Below are 12,013 nucleotides of genomic sequence, written 5' to 3' on the forward strand. Positions count from 1 at the left end.
ATTAGAAACCTGATCTGGTATCATTGATAGGATTTACTGGACCTCTAGGTGCAGATCTAGCGGGTAAAAACTTAACTTAGACAAAGAAAGCTTGTTGATATACCTCATGTCGAGCGCAATCGCGGCCATGGCGCCGCTGCGAGGTAGCAGCAATGTGGAGACGCGGTCCACCGGCGGCGGCGAAGGCGTGGAGGCGCGGTCCAGCGATGGCGGCGAAGGCGATGGCACTTCTCGTCGCTTACAACGCGTCCTTCTAGGTCGGACTAGGGCTAGGACGTCGGTGGGGCGCTGGTGGCTACGGTGAACCTGCGTGACGGGAGCCCATCAGCTAAAAAAATGGCTGAGCGTCCCTGATCAGGACACGAATCAAGGGCCAATTAACCGTTGGGCCAAATTAATGGATATCTAACCTATCAGCTTGCTGCCGCGCAAGTCACGGTGCGGCGCCTCGCACAGTTGCAGTTGCAGCAGGGCTTGCAACCACATGCACGTGCGCCTCCCATCTGATTTCGCATGCGTGCGCGATCGCCGACCGGCCTCCTTCCGCCATATATACACGGCCGGGCTTATCGCATTCTCAGCTGCGCTTGCACGGCTCCTTGGCTCAGTGCTCACCGCCGCTAGCTTCGTCGTCTGTGTACAGACAGACCACCGGAGGTCTACTCTGCTCTGCCGCGCTTCCTCCTGATCGCCTGATCGGTCGTCGCCCGGCGATGGCGCGTGGTTACAGTTACGGTTATGGTTACGGTTACAGCCACCTGCAGGCCGCCGCGCTGGTGGTCGGCTGGGCGCTGGCCGTCGCATCGCCGGCCGGGGCGTTCGCGCCGTCCGCCTGGAGCAAGGGCAGCGCCACGTTCTACGGCGGCAGCGACGCGTCCGGCACCATGGGTACGTTACGCATGCATGTAAAAGGTTCAATCTCTTCGTCTCCATCGTGAATCGTGACGACTGACACAACGTGTGCACGCATGCAGGCGGCGCGTGCGGGTACGGGAACCTGTACGCGCAGGGGTACGGGACGCGGACGGCGGCGCTAAGCACGGCGCTGTTCAACGACGGCGCGTCGTGCGGGCAGTGCTACAGGCTGGTCTGCGACGCCGCCACGGACCCGCGGTGGTGCCGCCGTGGCCGCGGCGCCTCCGTGACCGTGACGGCGACCAACTTCTGCCCGCCCAACTACGCGCAGCCGTCGGACGGCGGCGGGTGGTGCAACCCGCCGCGGCAGCACTTCGACATGGCGCAGCCAGCGTGGGAGCGGATCGGTGTCTACCAGGGCGGGATCGTGCCCGTGCTGTTCCGCCGCGTGTCCTGCAGGCGCCGCGGCGGGGTGCGGTTCACGGTCAGCGGCCGGGACTACTTCGAGCTGGTGCTGGTCACCAACGTGGCGGGCGCCGGCGCCGTGCGGGCCATGGACGTCAGGGGCACCCGAACCGACGGCTGGATGCCCATGTCCAGGAACTGGGGCGCCAACTGGCAGTCCCTGGCGTACCTCAACGGGAAGGGGCTCTCGTTCCGGGTCACTGCCGATGATGGGCAGACCGTCGTGTTCGCCGACGTCGTGCCGGCGTCGTGGACGTTCGGGCAGACGTACGCGAGCAGGCTGCAGTTCAAATAGACTAAGGGCGCGGCCACGTGGGCTGGGCCGAGTTGAAGTCGTCGGCCGTGGCGTGCTTTGCTGGTGGGTCTCTGTCAGTTTAGCTGCCCGCCTACGCGTGCTCGGCCCAGCCACTATCGCTGCTTGTAATGTCTGCGTTGCCGGCCCTTTTTTTTCTTCATTGTGTGTATCGGATGATGCGTATCATATCAGTGCTACGAACTTGGTAATCCATACTTAAGCATAAGTTTTTGTCGATTTTTTTATAAAAAAGGTAAGTTTTTTGTCGAATGGAGGAAGAGAACACAAGAATGAGCCTAGCCTAATGGAATATTTAACTTATTGCCATTCTTACATATAGCACCTCTCTATTTACCGGCTTTAGGGAGGAACCAACATAATTGCCATTTGGAATAGTATCCTACGATTTTTATCACTTTTGCTAATATGGCACGCTTCGTGGGCATGCCGGCGTGGCAGTGTCCCTGGGAGCCCTAACTTTTTGCCCCCACCTCCTTCTGTTTTGTGGCCTGTTCTCTTCCCGAGCTTTCACCTTTGCCCTGTTCTCGTTGCGCTCCTCCCGATCCCAAGGACTGAAGATAGTCCACTATATTGGCTTGAACCATTCTGTCGGATGATTTAGCTCCCACAATGCCTAACAACTAATTCACGTAAGAGGAATCAGATGGTAACACACGAGACACAAGATTTATACTGGTTCAGACATGTGGGGTGCCCTAGTCCAGTCGGGGGTTGTCGACGGGATATCGTCGATAGTCCACCGAGACATATACCCACGATGGTAGATTGTACTTTAGAAGTGCATGTGATCAGGAACTAGATGGCAACAGAGACACAAAATTTATACAGGTTTAGGCCGTCAATGCGACGTAAAACTCTACGTCCTATGTTCTGTTGGTTTGTATTGATTGTGTGTATGATGAGGTGATGAGATGATTTTGAGGGGGTCCTCTACACACCTTATATAGCTAGGGGTAGGGTTACAGATCGGTTAGATCTAGATTTAGTCGGTTACATGATAATCATAATAAGGAATATGATATCTAGCATATCCGATCAGATCTCTATCTATCTTCAAGATTCCTTCCCGAAGCCTTGCGGTGCACACCGAGCAGTGCCTTGCACCGTACGTCTTGATCTTGTGGGCTAGACCGTCCCTGATGGTGCGGCCTATGTCTTGCGTCGTGGGTACCCGGGGTTATACCCCCACAGCTAGTCCTCGAGCACCTTGTATCTGTTGAGCAACGCCGTCTTGATCACGTTCGAGCATTCTAGCTTAAAGCCGATCAGTCTAACTGGTAACCGACCAGTTTAACTAATAGTCCAACCAGTTTAACTGGTAGCCAACCGAAGAAAATAAATAGCCGACTAGTTTAACTGGTCTGCAGATCTCGAACTTGCTCAAGTAAGGCTTACCAGAATGATGTAAGGAGCTCAAGATTAAATTTAATTTTTTTACCTTACGTAAAGTGTACACACTTAGGTGCCGTTTGCGATGTTAGATGATTATCATCTATGACTTAGTCAATAAGGGAGCTTAGTCCATTGCTGAAACAATACATGCACCGCAAGGTGCAGTGTACACACAGAGTCCTTGAGCCTGATGGTAGGTGAAGAATTCACCTATTGCCAGGATAAAAAATAGAAGACTCCAAATGTTAGGCCGTAGCTTAGCTGATAAACATTAGGAAAGGAAAATAGTACACTCACCACAAGGTGAAGTGTACACACTTAGTCCCCGAGCCTGCTAGAAGATTGAGAAAAATCTTGTAGCAGGGCCAAAGAAGACAAGTCAAAATATGATCGAATATCAAATAAATAGAGTGTGCTTAGCACCCATGGTCAAAAAGGCCTGCTTCAATAGGAAACCTAAAAGGCCCATTGAAAGGCCCAACATCCAACGGCGGAGATTTCAAAGTCGTGCGTGCAGCGCGGCACGGTTGCCTAAAAACCCTGGAATGCGAAGAGGCGGGGGTGAACCGTTATAAACTCTGACGCCCACGACACACACCCTCATTCCCCGCCGTAAACAGTTGCTTCATCTTCTTTATGGTCCTCCATCTCTCAACCGCTCCACCAGTAAACAAATCTTCGCAAAAAATCAAATCGAATCCTTCCTCCCCCAACTAGATCTGAGCCATGGCAAAGGGCATGAAGCACAGTTGCACAAGCCTAAAGAAATTCGAGAAGGAATCAATGGCGGATGCGGGACAAGCTCGGCGGGATCTAGAATGGATCTCATCAACCATCACCAAAGAGGATCTCAATGGAATGGTGATGGAAGGCATCATCCCTGATAGGGAAACCGGCGAATGTTGACTGGCGACGGGTGAGGTATTCCCGACCCCTGACACCCATGAAATTGTTGTCTTCGAAGCCCACTATGTTCGGGGATTTGGACTTCCTGCCCATCCCTTCTTGCGTAATCTGCTTCGATACTACGGTATCAACCTCTGCCATCTGAATCCCAATAGCATCCTTCAGATTTCTATCTTCATCAACCTATGCGAAGCCTTCCTTGGCATCGCACCGCACTTCAATCTATTTTGCCATTTCTTCTGTCTGAAACCGGTGGCCGACGTTGTATACCTACAGTTGTGGGTTGGGATGGCGAATCAATACATCGATGTCCCACTTAATACTTCACTCAAGGGGTGGACTGTGAAGTGGTTCTATTATAGAAATTGGGAGCAAAATATTCTGGCCAACATCGACCATTATGTAGTGCCGAATGCAAACTGGTCAGTAAGGCCGAGGGGCGAGGAGATGTCCCAAGTAGAGGAGCTGATGAAGATCCTCAAAGAAATCAACTTGGATGGGGTTAGCGTTGCGGTTAATTTCGTATGCCACCGCATCCAATCGAGCAAGGAGAGGGTCAACCCCGCGTATGAGTGCGCAGGGGATGATGATGTAGCTCGGGAGGCACCCGAGAAGTTGGAAAAAGGCGACGCCTATGCCCGGCTCTAGAAGTTCTTCGCAACCTCAACATCATTGAGGAATGTGGGGCAACAGAGGCCACACAGCCTCAACAACCCCATGACCAGAGGCAAGTGATCTGACTAGCTTAGCCAGTACTACTACTCTTTTTGTAATGTTTTCATCATGTCTTTGATGTGTAGTCATAGGACCAAGTGACGTACTTCTCCAATGTTCCAGATGGCACCTGGCCGATCGCTGTTGACACATGACCGACCAGTGACCAAAAATCAGCAAATTTGACCCTAGATGACAGCGAGTCATCCGAGTTGGACAACAAAGATGAGGAGGTTGTTCCCAAGCACAAACAAATGAAAGGTGGGAAACAACCGGCTCACAAAGAGCTAGCCAAGAAGAAAAGAAAAGTAGTCGCTACGCCAACCTGCAAGCATGGTAGGGTGAAGATCAGGGAGCTCGCCGTACACCCTAGTGGCAAGAGATATGTGGCACCGTCGGATTTCAATGATGAAGAGGAGGAGGAAACACTCCAATATAGGATTATGTGCATGGCTACCCCCCTCCAACCACCAGGGCGTCCAACCGGGAAGCCCAAGAGCGTGCTAACTGTGGAGCTGCTGACGAAGTCCCTAAGCCTGAACAAGAGACTCCAATGGGGAAGAGAGCCACCACAAGCCTGGAGACCGTGGGGGTGAGCCGACCACCCCTACGCTTCGTGAGGACCGCATTAGGGCAAGGGAGCTCCGACAAGCCACGTCGGTTTAAAGCCTCCGTTAGGCGACCAAACACGTAAGTATAACACCTTTAGTCCACGCCGATCACTGTTAATCTTGAAATTATTGATGAACAACCATCTTTTTGTAGTGAAGCATCAACCAAAAAGTTATGCCTAGTCGGCATAGGAGAACCATGGCGTGAGACGGAGCAGTCCACTCCAGACATTGGCACCAGAGACGTCAGCGGAAACCAGTCGAGGAGGCACCAAAGGCATCTAAGCTAGTGGCAAGTCCCAAAGTATCTCCATCGGCGGTGACCCTCGGCGCTCCAATCGGTCCATGGCGCAGCAAGGAGCAAGGCCCCTCGATGGAGATCCCCGAGGGAATTGAAGGAATTGATCGGGAGCCACCGCATCCTTGGGAAGCCCCTCCTCGGGCTACAAGGACATTTTTATGCCAACGAGACTTGGTGGAGGTCATGGAGGAGGAGCAGCCAGCAAGCAGATGAAGGAGCTCTAGGCCACCCTTGCATCGGCATCAAGCCAAATACAAGTAAGCCAAGCTGTGCTGTTGCTTGTTGTCATGAAGACCAAGTTGTAATTAATATTGCTGCAGGAGCTAATGAAAACAGCCAAGCACCATGCTTGTCTTCTAGAGCAGGCAGCCCTAGCCCTTGCTGAGAACAAGAGGCTGCGGGAATCCATGGAAGCGTTCGAAAATAGCTTGGCTGGTGCTCACAGCAACAAGGAGAAACTGCAGTCGCACATGTCGGAGCTAGAGTCCGAGAACTGGTCACTAACCGAGCAGAAAAATGGTAAGACCTTAGGCCTCATGGCATGATGCATTGCTTTTCGCCCCTACATCATGCAGTAATGTAATACCGGTGGATGTAGAGCTAGAGATAGATCTCTTCCTATCGTGCGAGGAGAGGGATAAAGCGCATACAGCGGAGAAAAAGATTGCTGAGGAGCTCCAATGTGTGTTCTTGTGATAATGGTTCATCTTTCAGAATGTGGAGAGTGTTTAACACGTCACTGTGATGTTTGTAGTGATCCACACCAACTCTCAGGTGCAGTTCCAAGACTTCTAGGTGTGACTGAAGGCCAAGCAGGACAAAATCAATGCCATAGTCACGAGAATAAAACCCATACTTGACTACATCGCCCCTGAGCCGCTGGAGCCCCAGACACATGCTTTTAGATTTAGGCCTCCCTGTTCCGACACAATCGTGGATAGGTGCAAAGGGGCCTTGGCGTGTTTCAAGGAGTTCACCCATGGCACCGCCTCCTCCGCCACAAGTCACACCCTGGCAGTGGTCCGATCACTCAACCCTTCGGTAGAGCTGGACATGATCGATGGTGGTTTCACCCGGGGGATGACCGAAGCGCAGATCGAGGCGCTTGACGGAGAGGCGATGGAGTCGGTGACCAAACTAGCTGATGACCTCAACCTATTCGGCGATGAAGGAAATAGAGCAGAGTAGATTAGGATTGTTGTATGAAACAATACTATATCTAGCCGATTAGTTGTAGATAAATCTTATGTTTGTTCAAAGTTTTCATATTTAAAATATGATTAATGCCTTAAGAGTTGGTTATTTATTGTGCCACCAGCCCCTGCTATCCCATATCCCATGGCACAGAGCGCTGATTCTTGTACATGCTTAAGGATACAGGCATCGCCGAGGAGCCGCTGTCGACCGCCCATGACGTAGAGCACTACTGCCCATGCATGTTTAGGTGCAAAATTAGAGACAGGGCCACTTCCGGATAACACAAATGACAACGCGGCTGGTCAGCAATTCGATGGTGAACAAATGGAGAATCTTAAAGATGTTAAACACGAATAAAAATGGAGAAACAGCAAGAAGAAAACTTTATTAAATGCTCATATATAAAAGGGTACATATCTTTGGTCTGAACGTTTCAAGGATAGAAACGCCTAAGGTGCTCGATGTGCTAGGAGTTGGGGATGTCCACTCCTTCAGCATCGCATACCCTATATGACCCTGGTCGGGTTACTGCCTTGACAATACAGGGACCCTCCCAAGGTGATGAAAGCTTATGCATCCCGTCGGTCTTCTTCCTCCTACAGAGTACAAAAGATCTCTCCTGAATGTTGCGATTATAGTACCACCGCATGCCCTCCAAATATTTAGCCATTCGAACACATGTAATTAGGCGCCCTTCTTCTAGACTATCAACATCTTCTAGTCGGTGCTACTCAGACTGCTCTGCATCAAAATTCTCCACCCTGGGTGCTCGGAAGGCGACATCTACAGGTAATACGACCTTCGAGCCATACACTAGGAAGTAAGGCAATATACCTGTGTTGCGACTGGGCTGAGTTCGCAACCCCCAGACCATAGCTGGCAACTCTTTGAGCCATCTGCCTAGATGCTTCTCCTCCTTCTCGTAGAGTCTCTTCTTGAGGGCATCTAATATCATGCCATTAGCCCATTTGACCTGGCCATTTGCTCTAGGGTGGGAAACCGAGACATACTTGACAGAGATGCACCGGTCTTCACAAAAATCCCAGAAAGCGCTACCGGTGAACATAGATCCCAAGTCGGTGATGATGTTGTTCGGCAGACCAAACCTATGAATTATGTCTTCAAATAGTTCTGCTGCCTTCTTCGCTGTAGCCGTGATGAGAGACTTGTTGTCAGTGCGCAATGTGGTCAACAAGTAAATATTTGTAGTTTTGCCGTGCGTTGTGATCGGATGTGGTCTAGCACTCAATGATATAGGATTTATACTGGTTCAGGCAACAGGCCCTATGTCCTATTGAGGTTGTTTAGTGACTTTATTCCTAAACCTAGGTGCTTGAAGTTTGTTGTGGGGTTACAAACGAGTGAGGAATGGAGTGGGGGTGTAAAAGGCTCGGTCGGACTCTAGTCCGAGTGGAAGAGAGTGATGGGGCTCAAACATATGCTAAGTATTGGAACGTATGCTCTGTGTGTCCGAGCTTATCAACTATTGAGAGCGTGTAGACAGTGTAGTCATCGAGTCCTCATTGTCGGGGAGAGTGCATCCCCTTTTATAGTTGAAGGGGATGGCCTTACAAGTCAGAAAGAAAGAGAGAGAGTGTACACGGGCGCTGCCTAGTCTTGTTGCCCACGCGATCGGGTACGAGATGGCCGCCGTCGCCCACCATACTGTTTATGCCACCATCGCCCACCTTACTGTTCATGCTCTGTTGTATCTACAGGCTGCACAATGTTCGTCTGGTATGGCAAACAATGGTGCCCACAATATTGTTTATGCTCTGACATGTCTGGCAGGCTATACAGTGTTTGCCTGGTATAGCAAACGACGGTGCCCACAATACTGTTTATGCTCTAACGCATCTGACAGGCTGTACAGTATCCGTCGGACATGGCCCGATGACACCATCCTACAGGTGCATAGGGTATGGTCCTTGGTATTGCGGTTGACTTGAGCGCCTTACCTTATCTGCTCTGCCTGCTCCCCAGGCCCACACTAAGCGGGCGTCCCCGGTCGATTGTTCCCAGTCGGCCATGATCGGGTTGGTCGAGAAAGAGTAGCAAGCAGAGGTCCGACGTATCCTCGGTCAGAGAAAGGGTGTCAGAGTCAGACTGCGGTCCCACCATGGCCAAGCCTTCCGGTCGGGGCTCTGACCAAATCTCCAGGCCGGAGGTGCTGGTCAGGGATCAAATCATGGTCTTGGCCTATCATTGTGTATCTAGGCTACCCTAGGTGTGTGTTGTCACTACGTTGTCTGTTGGGCTGAGTTTTGTAGAGAAGCGGGCCCATTGGGGACCCCAGGTTTATGAACCTAACACTTGTACTCAATCCACTTAGAAAATTTGTCAATAGCAACATAAACATATTTGAATCCTCCTAGTGTGGCTTTAAAAGGCCCAATCATATCCAGTCCCCAACATGCAAATGGCCAGGAGGCTAGGATCATCTATAGGGCCTATGCTAGAATATGGATCTATTTGGCAAAAAATTGACACCCTTCACACCAACGAACTAATGCTTATACATCTGCAATGATAGAGGGGCAGTAGAAACCTGCTTGGAAAGCCTTACTAACCAGATTCCTAGAGGCTGCACAGTTACCACATGATCCGACATGTATCTCAAGGAGCAACTTCTCACCTTCTTCCTAGGAGATGCACTTCTGCAATAGTTCCACTTTTGCATTTTTCTGCATCAACTTTCCATCAACCAGGACATAGTGCTTACTATGACGAATAAGGCGCTCCATCTCAATCTTGTTGGTTGGCACCTCTATAGTAGTGAGGTACTTGATGAATTGCTCTCACCAATCACCGCTGGGCATAGGAACCACCAGGACTAACTGCTCGGCTATGGACGCTTCCTCAACTTCGCCATCCTGCTTGATCGATGGTGTCCTGAGATCCTAGACGAAGACTCCGACTAGAACTTGAGCTCTGGTCGACCGTATCATAGATAGCCGGTCGGCTGCCTCATTCTCATCATGAATGGCATGATGGAATTCAAGACCATATAATTTACCTTCAAGCTTCCTGATTTTGGCGCAGTAAGCGTCCATCTTCTCGCTAGTACAGGACCTATCCTTATTGACCTGGTTAATAACTAGCATAGAATCGATGTACACCATTAGGCGTTTAACATCAAGGGAAATAGTGATGCGAAGACCATGAAGTGCCACCTCATACTCAGCAGCATTGTTAGAGGCTAGAAAGTACATCATCCAGTGCTTAGGACGATCAGCTGAGACAGGTTCTTGCATCTCTGTCCACTCGACGATGCAATCAATGAGCACCTATGACTTTATAGTCTATCGGCTCCTAAACTCAATGGAGTACGTGTCGAGCTCTATCGCCCATTTAATGATACAGCCATTGGATTCCTTGTTGCAAAGAATGTCTCCCAGTGGGTATTCAGTAACCACAGCCGTGTTGTATGTCTCAAAGTAGTGGTGGAGCTTCCTAGACGTAATCAAAATTGCATACAAGAGCTTCTAGACCTATGGATATCGAGTCTTTGACTCATTCAGGACTTCACTAACAAAGTAGACTAAGAGCTAAACCTTGTATGGATGTCCAGGCTCCTCTCGTTCGATGACAATAGCCGTGCTAATGACACGGGTGGTTGCCGCAATATAGACTAGTAATGTCTCACCGGGTTGTGGTGTTGTCATGATCTGAGGCGTTGTCAGGAAAAGCTTGAGCTCGGCAAAAGCCTAGCCGGCCTCAGGTGTCTAGGTGAAACGCTCCTTGGCTTTAAGCAACTTAAAGAAAGGGAGACCTTTTTCACCTAGACATGATATGAAATGACTTAAAGCCACCATACACCCCGTTAGCTTCTAGACATCCTTGACATAGGTTGGCTACTTCATGTTGATGGCTGCCGATACCTTTTTGGGATTAACTTTGATGTCACAGTAGCTGGCGATATAACCTAAGAGAATACCAGATGGGACACCGAAGATACACTTAGTGGGATTTAGTTTCCATCGATACTTTCTTAGGCTCTTGAATGTTTCCTCGAGGTCGGTGATGAGGTCATCGGTAGTCTTAGACTTAACCACTACATCATTGACATAGGCCTCGACATTGCGCCCTATCTGTTTGGCAAGGCAATGCTGGATGGCCCTTTGGTAGGTGGCACCAACATTTTTTAGTCCAAAGGATATGGGGTTGTAACAATAAGCACCAAAGGGCATGATGAAAGAAGTCTTAATCTGATCTTCCTCCTTTAAGGAGATCGGATGATAACCAGAGTAGCAATCTAAAAAGTATAGGAGTTCGCAACCGGCGGTGGAGTCAACGACCTCGTCTATATGAGCTAGGTCGAAGGGGTCCTTAGGGCAATGTTTGTTGAGATCAGTGTAATCAACGCACATCCTCCATTCTTTATTCTTCTTTTGTACAAGGACTAGATTAGCCAGTCACTCAGGATGATACACCTCTTTGATAAAACCGGTTGCTAAGAGCCATGTTATTTCTACCCTAATAGCCTCCTTCTTGTCCTATGTGAATCGTTAGAGCTTCTGCTTGATTGGCTTAGCGGTCGGCGAGACATTTAAGGAGTGCTCGATCAACTCCCGTGGCACCCCAGGCATGTCTGCTGGTTTCCATGCAAACATGTCTATGTTGGCACGTAGGAAGCTAATGAGCGTGCTTTCCTATTTGGGGCCAAGGTTGGCCCTGATCCTGGCGATCTTGTTCTTGTCGCTAGTACCGAGGTCCACCTCCTTGGTCTCCTTGGCCTTTGTAGCTGCTCGGGGTGCTTCCACCATCGGAATCTCCTGCTCCTCCATGGGTACCTCCTTGGACTCGGCGAGATAGTTGTCCATGCGTGCGGAAAGATCGAGCACCTCAGCAAGCGCAAGGCTCTCTCTCGCAAGCATAGGCGACGGCGATATTGGCGTGCAAGCTTAGGATTCCTCGTTCTGCCGGCATCTTCATGACCAAGTACGCATAGTGTGGTACGACCATGAACTTGGCTAGAGCTGGTCAGTCGAGGATGGTGTGGTAGGCAGTGTTGAAGTCAGTCACCATGAAGTTAAAATACTCAATACAAAAATTCTCGATGTGCCGAACTGGACGGGCAATGCGATCTTGCCTAAAGGCTAGGACGCCCTGCCAGGTACAATTCCCTAGAAAGGAGAGTCGATGGGGGTGAGGTATTCCTTGGAGTGGCCTATCTCAGTTAGGGCTCTAGCAAAAAGTATGTTGAGGGCACTCCCACTATCGATGAGGACCTTCCTAAACGCACCTTCTAGATGA

At 50.2% G+C, this 12,013-nt stretch overlaps 1 protein-coding gene across 1 annotated transcript; it reads left to right on the forward strand.

Moving 5' to 3' along the window:
• The first annotated feature begins 713 nt into the window (after window positions 1-713).
• LOC136526606 (expansin-A29-like) lies at window positions 714-1,615 on the forward strand. The gene is made up of 2 exons (XM_066519219.1): window positions 714-888; window positions 975-1,615. The coding sequence occupies exons 1-2, from the start codon at window positions 714-716 to the stop codon at window positions 1,613-1,615; spliced, it is 816 nt and encodes a 271-aa protein (XP_066375316.1).
• The last annotated feature ends 10,398 nt before the right edge of the window (window positions 1,616-12,013 follow it).

This window comes from Miscanthus floridulus, chromosome 19 (genome assembly GCF_019320115.1).
Source record: "Miscanthus floridulus cultivar M001 chromosome 19, ASM1932011v1, whole genome shotgun sequence".
Classification (NCBI taxonomy): Eukaryota; Viridiplantae; Streptophyta; class Magnoliopsida; order Poales; family Poaceae; genus Miscanthus; species Miscanthus floridulus.